Below are 23,560 nucleotides of genomic sequence, written 5' to 3'. Positions count from 1 at the left end.
GCCAGGCCTGGCTGCAGCTGCACGAACGCGACACGAGAACTTTATTCACATCGAGATACAAAATTATATTTCTCTAGAAATTTCTCTTCTGCTCAAGTGACGAGGCAAGGGGGACACAGAAGGGACCTGGGACAGGGCCAGGCCCCTCTGCATCCAGTGCTCCCCCAACCATGGGGGACCCCTGCCCCCCACCTGGGCACAGGAAAGGAGCTGACACAGGACCACCCGGGTGGGGTACAGGAGGGGGCTGGGGGGGCCCAGAGCCACCTCCCAGCAGCATCACCTGGTCCCCTCCTCTGCAGGGGATGGGGGGACACGAGCCCAGTTCCCTCTGCGGTGGCAGGGGATGCGATGTGGTACCGTACCTGGCACACAGAGGGGCTGAGCCCTCTGTCCCTGGGGAGGAGGGCAGGGGGGAACAGAGCCAGCAGCACAGACAGCATCGTACAGGGAGAGCAGCCCCACGGGCAGGGCGAGGAGAGCGCGCAAAGCCGGGGGGCACGGGGGAAGATGAGAGGGGAGGGCTCCTCGCCATCACTGCGGCAGTGCCTTCAGGATGGCGTTCACTTCCTCGGCCACTGCCGTCAGCGCGAACTCAAACTGGTCCTGGGGGAGCAGAGGAGGGGGGGCATGAAGGTCCCTGCCAGCCCGGCCCCCGGGGCTGTGTCCCCTCAGGGAGGGAGGGGATCCCCAGTTTGGGGGGTACCTTGGTCTGCACCATGCCGGGCCGCTGGTCTCGGATGTGCTCCAGCGTAGCAGCTATGTCTATCTCCTTCACCCCTGGGGCAGAGGGGGAGAAGGGCGCTAGGAGGGGGGTCCACAGGCCGAGCACACAGCCCCACGCCCCCCCAGACAGCGGGGAAGCAGTGCTGCCCTGCACCTACCTTTGGCCATCCGATTCAGGACCATGTCGATGAGGATGTACGTCCCAGTCCTGCCTGCACCGTCACTGCAAGACACAGACGCTTGGTCCAGGGGGACAGGCTCCAGGGACTGGTCCTGGCCAGGTCTTGGCCTTGCAGCCCCCCACCCAGCCTGTACCCCCCTCCATCCCTGGTGGTACCTGCAGTGCACAATAATAGGGCAGGAGCGACCCCGGTAGCACTTGTTCACCTTCCTGCAAGGACAAGAGGGAGAAGGTCAGTGCCCTGCCATGCCGGGGACAAGGCTGCACGAGGTGCCCCTCACTGTGCCGAGTTGGGGGCGCAGCGGGCACCCCGTGATGTGGCCCTGGGGGTCCGGCACATGGCTCCTCCTGCCTCCCCAGCAGTGCTGGGCCTGGGATGGGGGCCATTGGTGGAAAGGGGCTGGGGCAGGGAGAGGTGCCCAGCCCAGGGAGGAGAGCAGTGGCAGAACCCCTGAGGGAGCAGCTCTGGTCCGGTGGGGCGTGAAGCTGGGGGCCAGGCGCCAGCGGGGCTCCCGGCATGCTCCATGCAGCAGGCACGGCTGCCAACGATCACTTTTGTGACTATGCAACTGGAGCCAGATTACTAGCTGCAAATCACAAAAATGACGCCGGCAGCTGCGAGAGAGAGACAGAGACAGACAGAGAGACAGAGAGAGCGTGAGCAGGGCGGAGAGGAGGGCGACGTGCTCAGACCCTGCTACCCTAAGCAGGGTCCCTGGCCCCAGGCGGCCTGGGGACAGTGACCAGCCAGCCCCCGGCAGGAGCCCACCACTGCCCAGGGACCCCGAGACCCCAGCAGGTGCTGCCTGCAAACCTCCTGGGCGCAGTCCCAGCCCCAGGCTAGCTGGGGACACGCCGCTGGCTGTAGGGCATGGGGAGCAATGGGTCACAGCCGTTCAAGGCTGGCTCCGGGGGTTTCTTCTTGCACCCATGGCTGGGGAGGGTGCCAGGTGGTGCTGTCCCCTCCATGCCAGCTCTGGGGAAGAGCTCTTTCCCACCCTCCCCATGAAGGCTGGAGAGCCCTGGCAACTTCAGCTGGAGGTTTCTTGCCCACCAAGTTCTGCCAAGCCTCATCCCAAGCTGGCTAGAACCTGGTTCTTCTGCTCCTCCCCATGCACGGCACCCCTCTGTCCCCCCAAGCTGGTCCATGCCACAGCCCTGACCATCACACTGGCAGTGATGTCCTTGCCCATCAGTCCCCTGCGATCGGGACCACCGCCGGCTCCCCGGGGGCTGGCATGGCATAGGGTGGGTGCTCACCTGCGGAAGTCGAGGAGGGGCCGGGTGGTGGTGGGGATGCCCTCGGCTGGCCAGCTGAGGAAGTGGAACTGCGTCAGGGTGCGGGTCTCCTGCGACTGCACGTTCTTCAGGTAGAAGCTGCGCACCAGGAAATCCTCGCACCAGATGTGCTCCGACACCAGGTTCACCTGCCCGAGAGGGAGGCAGCTGGTGGGCATCAGCGCCGGGCAGGGGGCCTGCAGGCTGGAGGATGCTCCTTGCCCTGAGCTACCAGCCATACTTGCCTCGTAGATGTGGTAGAGAGAGGAACCTTCGTCCGGCCAGTAGCGGTCACACTGCTTGACGCTGTCCTCGGCCAGCGGGCTCAGCATGACGATGACAGTGCAGCCGTGCTCCCACACCATCTGCGGGCAAGGCATGGCGGGTGTCACCGCTGGGTGACAGCCCAGGCAGGAGGGCGGCCGAGATGCTGTGACCCATCTGGTGAGCAGCACCCAGAGGGAACCCCATGGGCTGGCACAGCCAGGTGACACTCACCTGCCAGAAGTCAGCGATAGTGTGGGACAGTGGCCCCTGCGTGGCGATGTACGCTGGCATCCGCGGGTCGTGCTCGATCTGCAGCAGGAAAGGGGGTGTCAGACCACACACTCTTTGGCCCAGGGTTGGTGACACCAGGAGAAGCAGGGTGGGGGATACTCCAGGGGTGATGGGAGGGCTGGGGAGAAGCTTCGTGTGCCGCAGTCAGGAGGGAAAGGGATTTTAACCATGACTGAGCAATGGGGCAGGCACATGGCTCACATCCGTAGCCCACAGGGATGTGAGCTCAGTCCAGCTCTGTCCCAGAGTGGGAGCCTTGCGGGGTGGCAGGGCAGGAGCCCCCGCTCATCACTCACAATCGGACTGGCGTTGATGAAGTCGCTGCGGGACGGGTTGCTCTCGGCTTTCAGCTTGATCCGCACGTGGTCATCTGGGGAAACAGAGGCCAGCATATGTGGTGAGTGCCTGGGGAAGCTGGGGGCAAACTCATGCTGCAGCCTGCCATGGTCCCAAGCATCCCCATGCCCCTCACCACCCTCTTGCCACAGCCCTGGAAGCTGGTCCCTGGGGCAGGGCGGCTGGGATGCTCACAGGGGACATAATCGGGGTTGCGGTTCTTCTTCAGGTTGGCTTCGCTCTGGGCGATGGAGCAGACGCTGGGCTCAGCCTGGTAGGCACAGAGAGCCTGCCACTCCTTGGCCAGCCGGTCCCGGTTGCGGAGGTGGTCCTCCATATAGGCCTGGGGCAGAGGGGCGGGGGTCAGCCCGGCAGCTGGGGGGTACAGGGGGACTGGGGAGCGGGGCTGCCACCCCACCAGGACAGCTCACCAGGATCATGTGTCCGGTGGAGATGTCCATGTTGGACTGGACGGGCTCCTCGCACCAGGAGGGCGTGCTGCTGTGGGAGCTGGGGCTGGGCTGCGGGGCGTCGCTGAACTGGGACGAGACGCTGCTGATGCGCGAGGTCTCCGCCGGCGCTGCCGGTGCCTCGGTGCGGCCAAAGAGAGACTTGGCAGCCATGTGCTGGCGGCACAGCTCCTGGGGGACCCCAGCAAGAGCCCTGTCCCTCAGCCACACTGGGCAGCCCCGCACACCCCGAGTGATGGGTGCCGCGTCCCGCAGGGTCCCACATCCTGCAGGGTCCTACCTGGTACTCGAGGGTGGTGTCGGCAGCACCCTCGGGCCTAAGGGCGGCCAGGTGCTCCTTCTCCCGCTGCTTGGCATGGCGCCGGAGGCAGAAGGCCGCAGCGGCAGCGATGGCAACGCCTGCCATGCAGGCCAAGGCGATGAAGGTGAGCAGCACCGAGTGGAAGCCATCCCCGAAGCGGGATGGGCGCGAGTAGGCAGCGGCCTCGTTTCGCTGGGGGCAAAGCCAGGCAAGGGTTAGCGGGGGGCACCTGCATGGGGCTGGGACCCCACTCTGCACCACATTTGGGGTTGTTGGGGGCTAAAACAGAGCAAGGGCTTTCGGTGCTGCTGCTGGGTGCTCCCAGCACCCTCAGCTGGGGCAGAGCTGGTGTCACTGGAGTGAACCACAGTGCACCCACCCGTGTGTCGCATGGGGCACTGCTCACACTGGTGTCCCTGGAGCTGGAGGGGGCAGAGCCTGGCCAAGCCCAGGCAGCAGTGACCTGCTGCTCCCCTGCTTCCAGCACGCAGGGCTGCCCCCCTCCAGGGCAGGCAGTAGCCCCATGAGCTCCAGTCCAGCTGGAGGTCAACAAGGGCCAGATTCAGCCCAAGGGGTTGATGGCAAAGGATGGGCCACTGCAGTGCTGGGTCCAGGGCAGCGATCACTGCTCCCAGGGGACTTCCCCAAATGGGGCTGGCTCCCCCCTGCAGCCACTGCTCCACAGTGGGACACAGGGGGAGGTGCCAGCACTGCCAGACAGATGGTGCCATCCCAGCTGCGGTGGCTGGGGGACAGGTCCTCCCCACTGCTCTCCTCATCTGGGACACGGAGCACGGAGCAGCCCCTGCCACCTAGCAGGCAGTGCCTCCAGGACTCCTTCCATGTGGCTGGGGGGGACACAGCCCAATCCATGCCAGTCCCATGCTGGGATGGGATGGTGCTGAGCCCTTGCTGTATGAGACCCCCTGCCCCAAGCAGAGACCTCCCAGGGCCTTGTCCCAGAGTCGATGGTGACCAGGATGCTGTCATGTCGCCCCTGCCCTGACAGCCAGGTCCTGGAGCAGCACAGGGGTGCTGGGGCATCACCACCACCAAATACCCTGTGCCCAATGAGGTGCCAGAGCCCAGCATTACCTCACTGCCACGGCCTCCCATTGGCTACGAGCCTGATGAGGTTACTGAGGGAACACTGCATCTTCATCACCTACATCATCACCATCGCCTGGGGATGCCCCCACCCCAGGAGTCCTTTCTGCTGCCTGCCCACCAACCCCAGCACCCCGGGGGCCAGTCTGACTGCTGCCAGGGCCCAGCCACCCCGCAGCCAGGGGTACCCACCAGGGCCAGCAACCCCCAGCTCCCCCGAACGCTCAAGCACGAGCAGCCCCACAGCCCTGGAGGTGTCAGAAGGTCTGGAGATGTCAGCAGGGCTGGGGGGACAGAAGGAACTCCCTCCCAAGGCCTGCCCAGGCCCTGCTGTCCCCCTGCCTCTCTACATCCCTCCTTCCCCAAATCTTGCGCCAGTCCCACCAAGTTCAGAGCCCAGGGAGGGGGATGAAGGAAAAGCACAAGCTGGTCTGGACTGGGGAGGTCTGTGCAGAAGAGGGCTCGCAAAGCTGCCTCAGCCTCCTCTGAGCTCCAGCTCCGTCATCTCCACCATCTCTCCCAGCTCCTGCCACTTGCCACATCAAAAGGCATTGCCATAGCGACGCTCCACATGTTGCTGATGGAGACAGGTTGCCAGGCCACCCCTTCTCCATGGCCTCCTCCTCCAAGGTCCCCCCTTCCTTCCTCCCTGCCTATGGCTATGGCCACAGAGCAGGAGGGTAGGAAACAGGGACCCTGGGTTGGGGATGTGCTGCACCACTTTCCCTCCCCAGGCTGCAAACACGGGAGCCAGGCTCAGTCCCTCCTCTCCAGCCCCTGCTCCCCCCCTCAGGAGACTGTTTCTGGGGGTCCCCAGAGGAGCACGGGGAGGGAGTTCCCCTCTCCAAGCAGATGGCTCCTGCTCCATCCCTGCCTTCGGCTGCTTTGCCACTCTCTGGGGGCACGATGGCATTTTGCCTGCCTAGCTGTGGTCTCTGGGGTGCTCTGGGCACAGCCCAGAGCTGGGGTGCCCAGGCCACAGCTCAGATGGGGTGTGCAGGCTGGAGGGAGGTGAGGGGGAGGATGAACCCTGCAGGGTGCAGCCTGCAGCCCCCGGTCTTGGATGGAGCAGGGGAAAAGCCTCTGGGAGAGCCTCCCAAACTGCCTTCAAACCCAGTGGAGCTTTTGTCTTGGAAAGAGCCAAGCACCCTGGGAGTGCAGGCTGCTGGGCAGCACCACGCTGGTGGGTGGAAGGGGGTCACTGGAGTGGTCCTGCTCCAGCCCATCCCACATAACCAGAGCCTTTCTCCAACACAGCAGCCTGAACACTGCCCAGAGCCCTCTGCTTCTCAGCTGCCCCACAGACCCACGGGGACAGCTCACTCGTGAAGACCCCCGCGCCCCAGGGCTGGGGCACAGCGCACGTCCTGGCTCGTACCCGGCGGCAGCATCCCCAGTGCCCTGTCCCCAGCCGCCCCAGCCCTGAGGGACAGGCACGCTCCCTCCTACCTCTCCCACTCCCGTTTGCACGATCTTCAGGCCCAGCTCTGCCTCCAGCTCTACCTTCACTTGCTCTGTGGATGAAGAGGAGATGGTCAGAGGGTGCTTCCCCTCCCCCCAAGAGAACCCCCCAGAGACAGAGCCAAGGGATACCCCCGACAGCTGCCCACCCCACGCTGACTCCCCAGTTCAGCCCAGGGCAGTGGGATCTATGGTGGGAGCCCCCTCTTCCCAGTCCCTGGGAAGGGGTACCCCACAACTGCAGGGGGAAGAGAGGAGCAGGACCAGGGGGACCCCTGCCCAACTCACCAGCCTGGCTGGCCACGTCCGCCAGTGAGAGGTTCTGGGGGTTCTGCCGGATGCGGAAGGTGAGTGCAGAGCCTACGACGCTGCCGGGGAGTGGGGGACACAGCATGAGACTAGGAAGCACAGACCCCCCCCCCCCCATCCCCACCACAGCCCGCTCCCTCTTGGCCTCCGCCCGGGGTGGCTGTGCATGGCCAAGGCTGCGACAGCAGCACCCCACGGCCCCGCTCCCCTCACCTGATGTTGATGAAGCTGGCTGTGGAGAGGTGGAGGTGCTTGGCAAGGAGCTCCAGCAGCCGCACGCCGGCGGCCAGCCCCAGGGGCCTGCGGGGACAGCGGCAGGGTGAGGAGCAGGTGGCGGGAGCAAGGGGAGAGCCCACAGTCCCCGCGGCCGGGGAAGGGGGACAGGCAAGCTCAGGGAGTCCCACGCGTGCAGTGAGGGCTGTGCTGGCTGCAGGGGTGTCAGGGTGGGCAGGAGGTAAGAGCACGGGGATGTGTGGTGATGGGGGTGAGCTGACCCCCCACACCCTTGCACACGAGCGTGCGCAGAGACAGTGGTGCGCACACACTTGGCTGAGCCCATCCCAGCCTCCCACCCTGCAGCAGCGAGCTCTAGCCTTGGTGTGGGCTGGGAGAGAAAGGCCTTGGGGTGGGACAAGGGCTGCAGGTGGAGAGGGGACGGGGAAGCTGACCCCACCAGAGACCCGACCCTACCAGAGACCCAAACAGGCTCAGCCAAGCACGTGGAGCCGTGACAGCTGGCGGGAGGGGGATGGAGACCTTCCACACACACACCCCCCCTCGCCCAACCCCTGGCTCTCACTTCTGGTCCGTGACGATGTAGCCATACTCGTCCGGTGGCCGTGTGCCCTGCTGCACTCCACTGTCCTTCGCCTCCGTGTAGCTCTTCTTCACCACGACCGGCTTCCCAGGGCTGAGTGTGTCCCCACTGTGTCCCCGCTGCGGCTCAGCCTGGGGGGCTGGCGAAGACGCTGCCCTGCCCCTCGGCCCGTCCCCTGGGGAGCTGCTGGCTGGGATTCTGGAGGGGGGAACTGTGGAGAAAGGGGGCACTGGCTCCTCTCCGTGTTGCATGTCCCCCTCTGTCACCTGGAGGGAGAGAAAAGGAAGAGCTGGGACCTCCAAGGAGAGCCCTGGGGGGCTGCCCCTCTCTCCCCCCCGCAACCCACCTGCGCCGTGGCACCTCCTCTAGCACCACCCTGCTGCAAACCCACCCGTTTCGCTGTGGGCACTTCGGGGCCAGAAACACCTGGGAAGGAGAGAGACAGAGGCCCTGGGTACCCGCCCCAAGAGGCAACATCCCCTACCCCAAAACAGAGAGCGCTGGCACCCACTGCTGCCAGTCCCTGCCTGCCCTGTCCCTGCACCTCGCTCACCAGAGCTCTGGAGCAGCTGGAGGAGGGCAGAGAGGCTACTCAGCTGCTGGGGGCTCAGCTCCGGCAGCCCCAGGCCATAGCTGGCCAGGAGGGAGGCCAGTCTCCTCAGGGCAGCTTCTGCAAGAGGATGCAGCATCAGATCAGATGCTCTGCATCTGTATGGGGACCACGAGATGGGGATGCAGCAGCCGGGACAGGTGGGGTCGGGGGGATACGCTGCCCGTGGGCATGAAGCCAAAGAGGAGGGAGAGTCCGAGCCACAAGGAACGTGGCTGTGGGTACGGGATGGGGATGAGGGCTAGTGCCTGGCTGAAGGACACGGTACCCGTCTGTGCAGGGGGTGGCTGGGCAGCCAGGGGTGCTGGGTGCTCCCTCTCCTCCATGTCCCTGTAGTCACTGGGGAGCCGCAAGCTGTGCTGGAGCCTGGTGCTGGCAGGGTCTGGGTGGCTGGCTTTCTCCCTGGGCAGGGAAAGCATGCCCAAGTCCTGGAAGAGATGCCCCCCATCTGTTCCTGGCTGCCCACCATAGGAGGGCACAGGGCCGGCCCCAAAAAGGGCCTGGGCAGGAACCCGGCCCAGCAGCGAGGAGGTCTCGGGGCTCTGCCTGGCTGAGCTGCTGGGGAGCTGATGAGCACCGTCGTGGTAGCCAAACTGCAACCGAAACACAAAGCCACCATGGTCAAACCCCACAGGCCCCCTGCCACCCCATGGCAGGGCACCCCAGAGCCAGGGGGGCACCCCAGCATCAGCAGAAGGAGGGTGCTGGGAGCGCAGCAGCCCCCTGCCCATCTCTACCTTTCCACCCTGGAGAAGGGGACTCACCCCCATGGCTTACCTTGTGGTAGGAGTAGGGGTTGAGCAGAGCTTCCTCGTAGCCCAGCTGGGGCTGGGGGGGCAGCAGGAGGTGCTCCAGGTACCGCTGCACCAGCGGGGAAGGCAGCAGCGGCGGGGGCTGCCCCAGATGCTGAGCCGCTGGCAGGCCGGGGTCCGGGAGGAGCGGGGCTCGCCGGGGGGAGCCGCGGAGGGGCAGGAACCTCAGAGGCAAGCAGAGCTGGGGTAACTCGCCTGCGAAAGGGGGAGGCCCCTTCCCCAAACCCTGTTTGCGGGGCAAAGCCCTCGCTGCCCTGCTGGGCTCTGCTTGCAGGCTGGCGGCTGGCACTGCCCTACCTGTCCCTGGATGCCGGCTCCAGCGAGGGCGGCGGGCGGAGGCGGGGGATGCGCTCCATCTCCTGCGAGATCACATACTGGGTGATGCCATCCTGCCACGAGAGCCCTGCCACGGGAGAGGGCTGTGAGACATGGAGAAGGCCTGGGGACCGCGGGGAGAGCGCATGGGAGGCCACCCCATGTCCTGACCCTGTGTCCCATGGCCTGCGTTTGGCCCCCCTACTCCCAGAATCACCTGGACCCTTCCTCAGCCCACCCTGACCCCTGGGCCAGCAGGACCCCAGACAGCCTTAGTGCTGCAGTGACCCCCACCATGCTCCCCGCTTCACCTTGTGCCATGAGATGCCGCAAGACATCCTGCAGGCGCTGGAGCACGGGAGAGGTGACGTGGAAGTAGGGTCTGTCCTGCACGGAGCCCACCTGGCACTGCCCAAACAGCCCATCTGCAAGAGAGGGGGGCAGCAGGGCCGGGTGGATGAACATCCCAGGGGTGAGGGTCTCCAGGCACAGCCATGCCCCCCCCACATTGCACCCCAAGTTCCCCTGCAAGGCAGCCCTGCACCCCCACACCCCCTTGGGAAGGAACAGAGGGGGGGGGGGGGTCCCTGCACCCCCGCTAACCACTTACCCTGCACACACACCTCCTGGGGCGAGCACAGCCTCCGGTCAAACAGGCAGCCTGGGACAGACAGACAGACGGGCCAGTCAGTACAGTGTCCAAGGGGGGCTCCAATGGGGTTTGCGCCAGCTGCTTGGGGACCCCCACTCTCCAGGGAGGTGCCACAGGGGTGCAGTGGGGGGGGGGGGCACAGCCTGGTAGCCCAGGGCAGGGCTTGGGGGCAAGCTTTCGTCCCCTCTCAAAGCCAAGATGGGGGCTGTGTACAGAGCCTCCCCTGCCTCTGGGGAGCTGGGGAAGCCTGGAGTTTTTTTGGGGTGCCGGCAGTTAGGAAGGGAAGGCTGAGGGGGCAGAGACCTGCAAGACCATGTCTGTTGTCCTCCCACATGTGGCACTATGAGGCAGGGACGCAGCCCTGCGCCCTGTGACACCAGGGACCCGCTCTCCTGCGAGGGGGACCCCAAAACATGCATGCAGCGGGGAGGGGGGGGTGTCTCTCCACTCCCTTCGGGGGGCAGCACTTGGGCAGGGGGCGGCTTCCCCCTTCCTCTCCCCCCGCCCCCCCCCCCCGTCTCGGTCCAAGCCCGTCAGCAGCGAGACGGCAGCAGGCGATGACTCAGCCCCGGATGGCGAGGAAGGAACGAGAAAACAACCGGGGGGAGGGGAGGGAGGGGCACGCCGAGCCCGCCGCAGGGGAAGGGGGTCCCCGAAACCCGGGCACCCCGGGCCCGCTCCCCCGGGGCGGGGGCCAACGCCGGTGCGGGGCACAGGACCCCGCCGGTGCGGGGAGACCCCCGGGGGCGGCGGGAGGGGGTGGCCGGGCCGGGGCGGCTGGGCCGAGCGGGCGCTGTCCGCGGTACTGAAGCGGCGCAGCCGCCTCCCGCCGGGACGCCCCGCTCCGCCGGGAGGGGCGGCGGCCCCGGGGGGCTCCCCGAGGCGGAATGGGGCTCGGCCGCAGTCGCTCCGGCACCGTCCCCACCTGCTCCCGGAGACGGCAGGGTCCTCGCGGTGCGGTCGGACCCGTCCTGGCGCTCCCGGGCCCGCCAGAGGACGAGGGACACAGCAGCCCCCGGCGTCCGGTAGTGAGTCAGCGGCCGCCGGGGCCGTGTCGTGCGGGGGGGACTGCAGCCCTGCTACCGGCAGCAGCACCCGGGTCCCCGAGAGCCCCGGGCAGCGGCTGCACGGGCCGAGCCGGAGGAGAGCAGGTGTACCGGCCCGCCCTCGCCTCCCGGGCCGGGCCACGCTTACCGGCGGAGGGCGGCTAAAGGGCGCCGGGGTCCCGGAGGGAGCCGCCGCTCAGGGCCGCTGCCCCAGGCTCCCCGTCCCTGCGGAAGCCCCAGGCACCGGCTTTGCCCCGCGCAGGGCTTCCGAGCGAGCACTGCCCCACTCCCGTCCCGTTCAACCGGCCCCGGGGGCAGCAGCAACTCTCCATCCGGCGGGGTGCCCCGGGGCCAGCACCGCCACCAGCCCGGCAGCCCCAGGAGGGAGACGCGCCCCGGGGCCAGCGACGCACCAGCGGAGCGGTACCGGGCTGCCCTCTCCCGCTCTCCGCCGGGGCCCAGGCCTGCCGCTGTGCGCCGTGACAGCATCCACGGCGGCGGTGACAGCACTGGCAGCGGTGACAGCACCGGCAGCGGAGCCCCCTGCCCCGCCGCTCCCCGGCCCCTGCGCTGCCCGGGGCGCCGCCCTGCCCGGAGACCCGGTCTCACCGTGCGCGGCGGTGGCAGTAGCGCCGCCGTCCCGCAGCAGCCCGCGGCCGGCCAGGAGGAGGAGGAGGAGGCAGAGGAGCGCCCGGAGGAGCCGCCGCCCCATGCTCCGCTCACGGCCGCACCATGGCGCACCCGCCGGCCGCGCCCCCGCCGCCGCCGCCAACCCGCGCCCCGCCGCGCCGAGCGCCCCGCCCGCCACCGCCGCCCCGCCAATGGCGCACGGCCCACTGCCGCTGCGCCACGCCCCCCCGCGCCGCAGCCAATCAGAGACCCGTGCTTCTTTCCCCGAACGTCGGGCTCACGCCCCAGCGTTATCGAGCGAGGCCAATTACGTCGCGCCCCGGGGGGAGACGGCCGAGCACCGCGCCAATCGCAGCCTCCCTGGAGGCGAGCCACGCCCCCGGGGGTGTGCCACCGCGCCGGCAGCACCCCCACCAATCACCGCCTGCCCCTTCCCGGCCCTGCCGCCCCACTGGCTCCCGCGCGGGCCACGCCCCTGAGAAGAGCCCAATGAGCAGCGAGCACAGGGCCACACCCTCACAGCCCCGCCCTGTGGCACCGCCCCGGGCAGGGCAGGAGGGGAGCGGGCAGCCCCCCACGCCCCCGCTGGGGAGGGCAGGGCCCAGCTGCGAGGAGCGGGGGCAGCTTTGGGGCAGACAGCGCTGGGCAGGACCCCACGGTCAGCCGTGGCTGGGGCAGGGCAGGCTCAGCTCCCTCCCTGCTCCCCCGGGGCTGGGGGCAGTCCCAGCGCTGCAGGAGGCAGGGGGCATCCTCCCCCCAGCTCTCCCCGGGGGGGGCAGAGCCACGTTAGCTGGGACCCCCGGCAGCCCTTACCCAACGCTGAGGGGGCCGCTGCAGGCGGGTGAATGGGTCCCACTCCTGGCCCCAGGGGAGAGCACAGGTGGGAGGCACGGGAGTCCCCAGGGGACACAGGTCCATCACGCCCACCCCCAGCCGCGCTCATGGACCCCTCGCTGGTGATACAGAGATGCTTTAATGGACCCCAAGGCTGGACACCCAGCTGCCGCCTCCCCGCTGTGCTCAGTCGACCACCAGGCTGCTGCTGACCGCCGGCAGGAACTCGAAGAAGCCCTGGAAGGGAGACAGGCCATCAGGGTGGGCTGGGCAAGGCAGCGCAGGGTGTGGGGACAGGCAGCGGGGACAGGCAGCGGCTCCCTGCCACGTTACGCATGCGGCGTCACAGCAGGCAGCTACTGGCAGGGAGCAGGACCGTGTCGCCATGGTAACCCATCACTGACTCAAGGCTAGCACCGGTTGCCATAGGAACCATTTGGGGATGGCGGTCACCAGGGAAGGCTGGGATGCGAGGGGCCACCTCCAGAAGCCGCTCGTACCTGCGCTGCTCCAGAGGGGTGGGAACCCGGGGATGGCCAGGCTCAGCCCCAAGGTGGGGGCTGGATGGGGACATGGGGATGCAGATGTGGAGCAGCAGGGAGGGGGCTTCAGCACAGGATGGGGAACACAGGGCTCACCTTGAAGAGGGTGATGCTCTGGAGCACCCCCGAGGTGCAGCACATCTCCCGGATAGAGTGCATGGCCAGCTGCGGGCAGCCGATGTCCAGCACGCGCAGCCCCAGGCGGGAGGCCAGAATGGGGCCGATGGTGGTGCCGCAGGGTGTGTCGTTGCGCACCATGAAGTCCTGCATGGAGACACAGCCTCAGCAGCTCCCCACGCTGCCCCACGGCCTCCCAAATGGGCCTCCCAGCCTGAAGGGAGACAACCTGGGACGGGGAAGCAGCACCGGCCCCAAGCCAGGGTGCAAAACCCCCAGGGACGGGGCATGCTCAGGCCAGGCCCTCCCCTCCTGTTTCCGAGCCTGCTCCCCGAGGCAGCCCCAGAGCAGCAGGCAGTGCAGACCTCAGCAGGGATGGACGTAGTAACTGAGGGGTGGGGGTCTGCAACAAGCCCCCCTCTCCTGAACCCAGAGGCAGGGCCGCAGCCCAAGCTAGTAATGCTCACAGAGGGCTTGCCCAGCCCCGCTCACCTGCAGAGGGACGCCCATGCGCGCGGCGATGTCCCGGATGACTGCCTCGGTGACAGCCGTGGAGGCGTAGCGCTGGTTGCTGTTCGCTTTGATGACAGGGCCCTGCAGAAGGGAAGGCACTGCAGGCCCGCGATTGGCACTGGGGACAGTCAGTGGCTCTGCAAACACCCGTGCCCAGGCAGTGCTGTCCTGCCCCAACCCACCAGCCCATTCTACCCTCCCTGGGTGATCTGTGGGGATGGGGACAGCCCTGTCACAGGGGCAGCCCCAGCTCAGTGCAGGGAAGGGCTCCAGGGCCACAGCTGTGGTCCCAAGTGGTGAACACCAGACGTGTGGCACAGCCAAATCGTGCCGCGGGACGAACCTCTCCCATTTGAGTGCCGTTGAGTTGCACCCCGGGACCGCGCTCCAGTGAGCGGCAGGGCGTTTCACAGCACTACAGGACAGACGGACAGCGTCTGTCCCAGCCCAAAACAGAGGGCTGCCCTCACCTTGTGGAAAGCCGGACGATGATTCTCCTCATGCTTGTCCCTGCAAAAGAGAAGCAGGAGTTTCATGCTACAGCCCTCCCTTCCTGCTGCAACAAGGACTGTCCTGTCTGTACTCCCTGGGGAATGACAGGGATACACAATCACAGAATCACAGACTGGTTGGGGTTGGAAGGGACCTCTGGAGATCATCCAGTCCAGCCCCCTGCCATAGCAGGTTCCCCTAGAGCACGTTGCACAGGGTCACATCCAGGCAGGTTTTGAATATCTCCAGAGAAGGAGACTCCACAGCCTCCCTGGGCAGCCTGTTCCAGTGCTCTGACACCCTCAAAGTAAAGAAGTTTTTTCTCATATTTAGATGGAACTTCCCATGTTTCAGTTTGTGCCCGTTGCGCTGTGTCCTGTCGCTGGGCACCACTGAGAAGAGTCTGGCCCCATCCTCTTGACACCCGCCCCTAAGGTATTTGTAAGACACGTGCCCCCAGCCAGCAGGGCAGGCCTCCCTGGTCTGCGGCACTGCTCAGACTACTCACACGTAGTTAGGGTGCACAGCGTGGGCCATATCGGCGCTGATCATGTAGGACTTGGCCACAGCCTCCTCGAAGGCTGTCAGATTTTGCGGCGATGCCGAGATCCGGCGCAGCACCAGCTCCGTCAGCAAGGACTCCGCGCCCTGTGCGCTCTCTGACCCTACCTGCCAAGGACCACCATCAGCACGACCCATGCGGCACAGCCTCCCGGCACCCCAGGGGCTGGCTGAGTGACAGGGGGCTCCCCAAAGCCAGCAGAGCAGCTTCCAACCACACCAGTGCTTCCCACCCCCTGCCTGGGCCATGCTCCACAGTGGGGTAAGCAACCCCCCTGCCTTTGCCCCTTTGGGGCCCAGGATCCATCTCCTGCTAGGCACAGCTTGGGGAGAGCAAAGAACATGGAGCCCCTCCCTGTGCCAGCCACCCCATGGCTGTGCCCCTCGCTAACCTCCTCGTTGTCGTAGAGCGCGATGAGACGCACATTGGGCTCCTGGGAGAGGGAGGAGGGTGCTGCGCACGACTCAATTAAGGCCTGCAGGGTTAAAGGAGAAAGGACACCTGCCTGAGTGCCACCCCATCCTGGGAAGCTCAGCACTGAGCCAGCAGGAACTTCCCCAGAAGAGCCCAAAGCACGGAGGAAGGGAGCTGTGGGCACACACATTGCCCAGTGAGAGCAGGAGTCACCACTGGGAGCTGCTGGGAACCCCACACACCCGGCAAAGGGAGTAGCCTCCATCCAACCCCAGATCCCCCAACAAGCCAGACCCACCCCATAGGAACACGCCTCCCTGCAGAGCCTCGGGCCAGCCCACAACCCCGCTAAGCTGAGCTGGGGTGTGTGGGGGCCACACTGAGGCCTCCAGGCTCCTTTCCCCCTCCTGCTCACCTGCAGGGCACAGTAGCAGCTGTGCAGGTTGTCCAGGCGTGGGGAGAAGATGAACTCATTGAAGGCACCACCCAGCGTCTGCAGAAAGCCAGGAGGAACAGGGTACAGGCTCTGGGTCATCAAAACGTACCTGCCACCAGTTCCCCATTCCAGTGCCCTCATTTCTGCCCCTCAGGAGCTGCATTCTCTCACTCTGCTCAGCTTCCAGCCCTGGCACGCCCCAGGCATAGGAAGCGTGCCGGGTAAAACCCATACAGAGCCAGCCTGCAGGCTGTGTGCAGGCAGAGGGAGGCTCCTGCCCTTACTCACCGCTGGCTGTGTATCCGCCAGGCATAGTTCCAGCTCCACAATCTGCTCTGGTTTCACCCCCAGCTGGGGGCAGAGCAGGGAAAGCAGGACAGGGCTGTGCCGCTCTGCCTGGGAAGAGAGCAGAGCTGCGGGCAGGGCAGGCAGTGGACAGCAGGGGAAACTCCCTGTTCCCCCTGGCAGAGCCATCCCACACCCCACTCACATTGGCATGGTCCTCCCTCCTACTAACACGTCCCGTGTTTAAGCCCCCACCTCACACAGGACAGCAGGGCCATTCGCAGGGTGCAGCAAGGGGCTCTGCCCCGTCTGCAACGCCCCCCCCCTGCCCTGCCTCCCAGGGAAACTGTGACAGCTTTACAGGGGCTGCACTCCCTTCTATACGATGGCTGCAGACCAGGGTGGGAACAGGGAGATGGCTGAGCAGGTGTGTCGTGTACACAGCTCTGGGGCAGAGAGGAAGGTTACCAGCAGTCCATGGGGAGAAGGGGAAGAGGAACCTGCTGGCAGATCCCTGAGGACTGGAAATCAGAGGTGACAAGTGTGAGGTCCTAGCAAGCACCCCTGCTAGTCCTTGGCCCCTGGCTCACCTGGGCTGCAGCATCGCAAGGTGTGGTCTCCATGAGCACCTCCTTCTCCAGCTCCTCTTGCACAGCAGTGGCCAGAATGGGAACCCTGTGGGGAGACAGTGCCATTAGGTCTCAGGGCTTTGCTCACCTCTCCTGCTTGGGTCACACACAACCAGCCCCTTCTGGGGTGCCTGCCTTGCCCCTCCAGGGAGCGATTGCCATGCCAAACAGAGCAAGGACACACAATGCTTCAAGCACAGATCTATTGTGCCACTCCACGACACCCCAGTGTCCTTTCCCAAGTCCCACGCTTGGAAGCATCTCCTGGGAGGACTCTATGAGGCTAAGAAAAGCCATTGCAGACCTCCCCACTGCAATGACTGGCTGCCAAAGGGAAAGAGCTGAGGCTGGGCACTGCTCCAGCTGGGTCCCAGCCCTCCTGAGGGCTGGCCCGGCATTGGGGCCGAGCTAGGCCTTACAGGTGGTGCTCGGTGTTGGGCCCAAAGTTCTCATTGATGCTGCGCTGCAGATGGATGGCCAGGTGGGGAATGCGGAGGATGGGCCGCTCCACATGTACCAGGCGCTGCTCCAGGCGCCCCGTGGCCAGGTCCTGAAACACAAGGAGGACTGCTGGGGCCAGGCCTGCAGGGCTGAGAGGCTGTAGCAGGTCCCACCCTGGGTGGGAGTCACGGACCTGGAGCCAGGGACACACAGGTAGCCCACTGTGCCTGTCCCAAATCAGGCTCACCTTTATGATCACCCTTCCGGCCACGGTGAGGTCACGGTCGAACCAGGTGTTCCAGATGCCCCCTCCATAGGTCTCCACGCCGACCTGCACCGTGCCCACCTGCCCCCGCTTAGAGCGCCGCTTCACCTGGGCGAGAGCAGAGGTGTCACTGCCGGCACCGCAAAGCCCCAGGGACTGGGTGACTGGCAGGGACGGGGCAGAGCACACCCAGAGTCTCGTCGCTGATCCTGTCAGCGCAGGGTGCTGCGAGGTGCTTCGTGGGACAGGGGACACAGAGGCGGTAACAGCAGGTGGAGCAATGCAGGGGGGCAGCATGGGCTGCTCTGGGTGGCAGGTTTGGGAGGTGTAGGGACTCAGCACGGGGGGAGTCAGGGTAGTTTTTGCTTGTGGAGTGAAACTGGAGGGCAGCAGGGAAGGCCCCAGCCCGGGGGAAGGCGCCCGGCTGGCCGGCCTTACCCTGAGGCAGGGGCTGTCGGTGTGGGCCCCCAGCAGGCTGAACCCATTCCCGGGCTGGAACTGGCCGCCGACGGCAAAGGCGATGAGGGTGGAGTAGTTCCTGGTGACGAAGTACTGGGGGCAGAGGGGCTGGGGTGAGGGCTGCGGGCCGCCCGCCGTCCCCCGCCGCCCTGCCCCCGGCCGGGCCCACCTTCTGCGCCGGCCGCACCTCCCAGTGCTCCGTCTCCTTCAGCTCCTGGAAGCCGGCCTGCAGCAGCCGGCTGCGGCACTCGGCCACCACTGCGGGGGGAAGAGCCGTCAGGGGGCCGCACGGAGGGCAGGGCAGGGCAGGGCAGGGCGGGGCGGGCTCCTCACCGTGGTAGGGCGAGGGGCTCCGGTTGACGAACTTCACCAGCTCCTGCGCCGCCGCCTGCGCGGCCTGCTTCGAGCCCTGCGCCGCCGCCTGCGGGCACCGCCGTCACCGCACAGCGCCGACACCACCCCCGCCCCGGGCCGGGACCCCCCGTGGACACGGGGACCCCCCGCAAAGCCCCGGGCAGGACCTGACCCCCGCCCCGCTCCGCGCCCGCCCGCCTGCCTGCCCCGTACCTGCATGGCCGCCGCCACCGCCCCGCCGCCCCGCCGCCCCGCCCCGCGCGCCCCCTGCTGGCGCGGAGGAACGTGCCCAGGCGGCCCCGCACCCCGCACTCCGCAACCCAGCAATCCACACCCCGCACCCCGCTATCCACACCCTGCACCCTGCACCCCGCACCCTGCACTCCGCACCCCGCACCCTGCACCTTTGCACCCCGGCCCAGGGCCAGGCAAACCCGGCGCCTGCCAAAGCCAAGGCAGAGCTGGGAGCTGGGTGCGTAGAAGCTGGGTGCAGCCAGGAGGGGCTGGAGTGGGAACCAAGGGGCAGGCACGGGCTCCCCAGGGGTGGTCACCCAGTGCTACCCTGGGGTGACCCAACTCTGGGCACCAGGTGAGTAAGGGCTGTCCCAAAACAGGGCTTGGCCCACCTGCAGCTGTCCCCGCGCTGCCCAGGGTGCCCAGGGGAACACGCGCTGCCCGAAGGCTGGGTGTCTTTGGGGAGAGTCACTGCTGTAAGCCAAGCTGCAGGCCCCCCCGTCAGTGCTGCCCCCTGCCTTGGTACTGCCCGGCCCTCACAGAAAGCAAGGCACAAGCACATGGTGCCATGTCAGGGACTGATGTCCCTGAGTGACAGCGATGCACAGGGGTGCTGGGAGGTAGCACGGTGGCAGGGCGGACCCCAGCTGCCTGCCAGCCTGTCCTGGTTTGGCCTAAACCAGGCCAATTTTCCTTTCAGTGATTTTTACTTTCAGCTAGGTCTCCTCTAGGTAACTGCACTTTCTGAAACTAACTGCATGTTTTGCAGACAGTGTCTGCTTCCAGGACTGATAACGCTCGAAGTTCGTAGTTATCACTGAGGCACCGGTAGGGATGTTACGCAGAAAGGCTCTTGCTGTACTTAGTCTTAGAGAAACCAAGGTCACTGCTGAATTCCTCACTGCTTACAAGTGAAGAGCCGCAGGGGGGTCGCACCTGCAGGGAAGAGTGGACAGGGCAGGTGACCCAAAACTGACCAACAAAGGTATTCCATCCCATACACGTCATTCTCAGTATAAAACGGGGGGATCACAAGGGTCTCGCTCTCTTTCTGCTATGGCCGGTGTCCGAAGAGGACTCTGTCTGTTTTCCTGCTGCCCCCGATCCCGATCCGTGCGTTCCTGAATCCAGCTCTCGGCCATCACTGGGCCCAGCCTGGGCCTTCCCGGAGCCTGCCCTGCAGTGCCGGTGGTGACATAGCTGACTTCAGGGGAGCTCGATCTTGGTTTTGTATATATATTTGTATATATTTGTATATATTTGATTATTTCTATTATTATTATTATACTCTTTTTCATTATTATAGTTTATTAAAACTGTTTTAACTTTCCAACCCGGAAGTCTCTCTCCCTTTTCCCTTTCCCTTTCCCTTTGTGGGGGGGAGAGGGTTAACAGAGAGCGTCTGCCACAGGTTTAATAGCCGGCCCAACTTTAAACTGTGACACATCCACAGGACGGACACAGCCTGAGCACATCCAGGGGATGAGACCCCTGGGCCTGGCACGGATTGGGGTGGCTCCTGCCCTTGGCCATGTCCCCTGCATGGGCTGGGTGTGGCAGTGGGGTTTTTGGTTTCCATCAATGCCCCGGCATCATTCCCCAGCAGAATCCTGTGTCTTCCCGGTGATGGGTGTACAGCCTTAGGAGGACGTGGCAGCCTGTGAGCAGTGCATGGGGCCCGGGTGCTCGGTGCCAGATGGATTCCAGCTCCTGAGACACCAGCATGGGCACCCCGTTAGCCGAAGATGCCGTCCGTGTCCTGGGGACTGGAAACTGGTGGTCCTGCTGCCCCTGACCCCAGGACCTGCCGTGCCGGGAGCTCACGACAGCTCTGGATTTATGCTCCCAGCCCCCAGCACCTGCCTCTCCTCCTCCTCAAAGGGAATGAGCACCCCCACCGCCTGGCACCCCACAAGCAGACAGCTGGAGGGTCTCCATGTCAACAACAGCCACCACAGCAAAACACAGGGCCAGCACCCTGCTGGGATGGGACTGGGCTGGGAGCAGGCACCCAGCACCCCTGCTCAGAGCTGGGCCACACGTGCCCTCTGCCCTGCACCCTCCTGCTCAAGGGACATAGGTACCAGGCACCCGTCCCCCCACTCCTTCTGCCACCATCACCCCCCTGCTGCTGCAGGCACCCAGCTCAGGGCTAGGTGCTGCTGGGTGGTCCCCAGGCCATGCCTGGGGGACATCTGGGGACATTTGCAGCACAGGTGCCTGGAGCCCATGGACCCAGAGCGGGCGGCTGCCCAGAGGACTTGGGTGGCCAGGGCCGATGGGTCCCAGGGGGGTGGGTGCAGGAGCGGGGGGGTGCCCAGATCTGGGGTGGCCGGCGCAGGGGGTGAGTGGCAGGGCCGGGTGTGGCCCTTGCCCAGCCCCAGCAGCCAAGCAAAGGGCAGCGCCCTGGCATGCCGCGGCTATTCCCGGAGCAGCGGGGCTTCCAGAAAAAGCTCCCGCTGGCTATTTCAGAGTGAGCTCTGACTCACCCCTGGCTGGATGCCGGGGGCTGCACAGCACCTGCCATGGCCACCCCCCATCCCGTCACCATGCTCCTGGGAAGGCACTGCTCCTGTCCCTGGCCCTCTCTAGCCCCCGGACCCCCCGGAGCAGCACACAGACCCCCAGAACTAGCACCAGCTCCTCCTCGGGATGCTCACACCCCGCTGCTGGGCTCACGCGTGTGCCCAGAGGTGCCTGTCAGGGCAAGACCAGTGGGGACAGGGCACCGTGCCCCTTCCCACATCCTCTGGCAGCCCAGGGTGGGGTGCCATGCAGGCTTTGCTCCGGGAAGCATTCCCTGGGGCAGTGGGTGGCTCTGGGGATGGGTAGGCAGAGTTGAGCCCCACTGGAAGGGGTTAACAGAGAGATGGCCCAGGGCAGAGCCTGTAAACACAGTCCGAGCTCCAGCGAAGTGCCTCCCCCTTCTCCCGCTGCCAGGCTTGCCAGCCAGGCTGCCTGGACCCCTTCTCTGCCCGCCCTGCCAGGGTGAACCCAGGGATGGCACCCGTACTGCTGAGAAGGGAGCAGCGAGGCGGTCCCCCCCACCCCGGCCCACGTGTCTGAGCATGGGAAAACACTGCCTGGGCATTGCTGGAGGCTGAGCGAATGGCCACTGTGCCTTACATGAGCCGCCAGCGATGCAGCGGGTCACTGCTACCTCATCTCACTGGCATGGGTGATGCTATTGAGGCGTGTGGGAGGGCAGATGGGCACACCAGCATCCTCATGGACCACGAGGGTGGCCAGTCATCCCTACAGCCACGTGCACCACAAGGGCAGCTGGGCACCCCCAGCATTCCCATGGCCATAGGGGCAGGTGAATGTCCCCATGGACCATGAGGGGAGGTGGACATCCCTGACCTGCCCCTGGGCTGCGGGGACAGGCGAACACCTTCAACATCCCCACAGATCATAGGACTAGGTGGAGATGAGTGATGGGGGCAGGCGTGTGTCTCGAGCATCTGCAGGGACAGGGAGGTAACTGGTCTCCTCCAGTCCCCAGCATCGTTGTGGACCATGATGGCAACAACTCACCCCAAGGATCTACTTAGATCCAGGGGGGCAAGCAAACACCCCTCAGCATCCATACAGGTTACGGGGGATAGCTGGACACCCCCAGCATCCACACACGTTGCGGGGGCAGCCAGGCACCCCCAGCATCCCTGTGCCTCTCAGAGGCAGGCCATTGTCCCCAGCATCCCCATCACTTGAGAACACAGGGGAGGAGACCAGGGGCAGCCGGACAGGTTATGCACCCACACTGCTGGCCCCAAGCCCTGGGGTGGGCGAAGGCATGGGGGCAGCTGGGGTGAGCAGTGGGTGGGGGGCTGCAGCTAGTAGGGCACCCACCAGCTCCCGGGACCCTGGTGAGGCAGGCTGGGCTGCAGTCCAGGCGGGGAAGGAGAACCATCTCCTATTTAGACAATAGCATGCGCCCTGGGTCCGTCAGCACCGGGGAATGGACCACACAGTCCTTCCCTCTTAGGGTAAAGGCGCCCGGGAGGCTCATGGCTGTAAAAGGAGTGGGATGGAGGGAGACAGCCAGGGGCCAGGAGGGAGGGGGATGGACGCCCTCACTGCTCCCTTCCCATCCCTTCGCTCACCCCTGAGCCAGGGCCAGGAGTGAGGGGGGTGCGGGGGGCCCCAGAGGCAGAGCACGGGGCTGAGGATGGGCTGGCACCCCATCCCCGCATCCTGCCCGGCTCCAAGCCCTGAGATGCCCGCAGCATGGGGAAGCTGTGCCTGGCTCCCTGGGCTGCTTAAATCCTGGGGGAGCACCGGGGAGGGAGGTCCGGGGAGGAGGGGCAGCCGTGGGATGCAGCTGGCTTTGCTCACAGGGATGTCATGACCGGAGGGAGCTGTTGGACATTCCAGCTCCTGACGACGCCTTCCCGGCAGCAGCCTCTTCCCAGGGCCTGGCGGGAGCTGGGGCCAGGCCAGTGCGGGGGCTCAGGGGCCACTTCCCAGGCTCCGACAGTCTGGGTCAGCCTGGCCTGGGATGGAGCCATGGGGAGGCTGAACTGGGCTGGGCAAGACAGCAGACACCCCTGCACCGCTGCTCTCAGCAGCCTCCTCGCTTTTCGCAGCCCTGGGGATCAGCTGGCACCGACTGCCTGGGGCCATGTCCCTGGGATGGGACCCTGGCAGGGTCCCTGGGTCCTGCTCCTCGTCCCCTGCTCCCTGTGCCGCCAGGTCCTGCATGCAGATGGGGCTTTCCTAAGAGGCTGCGGAAAGTCCAAGGCGTCCGTCCATCCTGTGCCAGACATGGGGCCCCTGCCTGCACAGAGCGATCCCGGAAGGCTGTCACAGCAGCTGAGGAAAGGCCACTTCACACAGTTTGTCCTGGAGCGGAGTCAGGAGGATGCTCCCGGTTAACCCCTCTGAGCTGCTTCCCCTCCTAGCAGCAGTGCTCAAGAACGCATTTCCCCTCCCCGGGGCACCCCAACCCTGCACCTCACTGCTCTGTGGGATGGGGACAAGGGCTTCCCACACCTTGGGCATGGTTGCGTCATTGCAGCACTACCTGAAGCACCGGGGCAGGGTGCTGGGCACCGCTGGACACACCACCCCCGCGGGACCCATCGTCCCCACACCCCAGCCATCAGGGCAGCGGGACGGGGTCACGGGAAGGGACGGCTGAACAATGTGGCTGGCTCTGTGCTGGCCCAGACCCCTGGGGTCCCCCGCGCTGGTGTGGGGACCAGACTGCCCTTCTGCACCCCAGCCCAGGGCTGGCATGCCACCCTGCCAGCACTCATGGGGCAGACAGGGCACACGTGCGGGGCTTGGGGATGCGCAGGGCATGCTCGGAGCAGGGCCAGGAGGAGGAAGGATGCTGTCTGTTTTTCCATCTTCTCCCCCTCCACACCCC

General features: G+C 66.0%; 2 protein-coding genes across 2 annotated transcripts; both read right to left on the bottom strand.

Annotated features, from left to right (window-relative positions):
* Positions 1-157: 157 nt before the first annotated feature.
* On the bottom strand, positions 158-9,670 carry PTPRN (protein tyrosine phosphatase receptor type N). The gene is made up of 21 exons (XM_068407495.1): positions 9,593-9,670; positions 9,264-9,369; positions 8,932-9,130; positions 8,423-8,747; positions 8,098-8,214; positions 7,891-7,970; positions 7,527-7,810; positions 6,941-7,027; positions 6,707-6,786; positions 6,407-6,471; positions 3,830-4,042; positions 3,511-3,720; positions 3,275-3,422; positions 3,040-3,113; positions 2,684-2,761; positions 2,431-2,550; positions 2,168-2,334; positions 1,064-1,117; positions 885-949; positions 707-780; positions 158-606 (listed from the first exon to the last, which is right to left on the bottom strand). Exons 1-21 carry the CDS (start codon positions 9,600-9,602, stop codon positions 535-537), a joined length of 2,628 nt encoding a protein of 875 aa, XP_068263596.1. The 5' UTR covers positions 9,603-9,670; the 3' UTR covers positions 158-534.
* A 2,896-nt stretch (positions 9,671-12,566) lies between these two features.
* On the bottom strand, positions 12,567-18,198 carry DNPEP (aspartyl aminopeptidase). Its single transcript, XM_068407632.1, has 15 exons — positions 18,166-18,198; positions 17,932-18,019; positions 17,768-17,856; positions 17,578-17,691; positions 17,122-17,247; positions 16,853-16,983; positions 16,395-16,479; positions 15,808-15,915; positions 15,499-15,576; positions 15,061-15,144; positions 14,616-14,776; positions 14,086-14,125; positions 13,595-13,696; positions 13,082-13,249; positions 12,567-12,680 (listed from the first exon to the last, which is right to left on the bottom strand). Exons 1-15 carry the CDS (start codon positions 18,169-18,171, stop codon positions 12,630-12,632), a joined length of 1,431 nt encoding a protein of 476 aa, XP_068263733.1. The 5' UTR covers positions 18,172-18,198; the 3' UTR covers positions 12,567-12,629.
* Positions 18,199-23,560: the final 5,362 nt, after the last annotated feature.

The sequence above is a fragment of the Nyctibius grandis genome, chromosome 9 (genome assembly GCF_013368605.1).
Source record: "Nyctibius grandis isolate bNycGra1 chromosome 9, bNycGra1.pri, whole genome shotgun sequence".
Lineage (NCBI taxonomy): Eukaryota > Metazoa > Chordata > Aves > Nyctibiiformes > Nyctibiidae > Nyctibius > Nyctibius grandis.
This window is presented reverse-complemented; position numbering and strand designations above follow the sequence as displayed.

Excerpts from the sequence above, each read along its gene's own strand:
- PTPRN (XM_068407495.1), bottom strand. Across the intron at positions 3,721-3,829 it reads ACACCACCCTCGAGTACCAG|GAGCTGTGCCGCCAGCACAT; the intron begins GTAGGACCCTGC and ends GGGGTCCCCCAG. Across the intron at positions 3,423-3,510 it reads CCACCGGACACATGATCCTG|GCCTATATGGAGGACCACCT; the intron begins GTGAGCTGTCCT and ends CCTCTGCCCCAG.
- DNPEP (XM_068407632.1), bottom strand. Across the intron at positions 16,480-16,852 it reads CCCAACACCGAGCACCACCT|GGTTCCCATTCTGGCCACTG; the intron begins GTAAGGCCTAGC and ends GTCTCCCCACAG. Across the intron at positions 15,577-15,807 it reads TGGCGGATACACAGCCAGCG|ACGCTGGGTGGTGCCTTCAA; the intron begins GTGAGTAAGGGC and ends GGCTTTCTGCAG.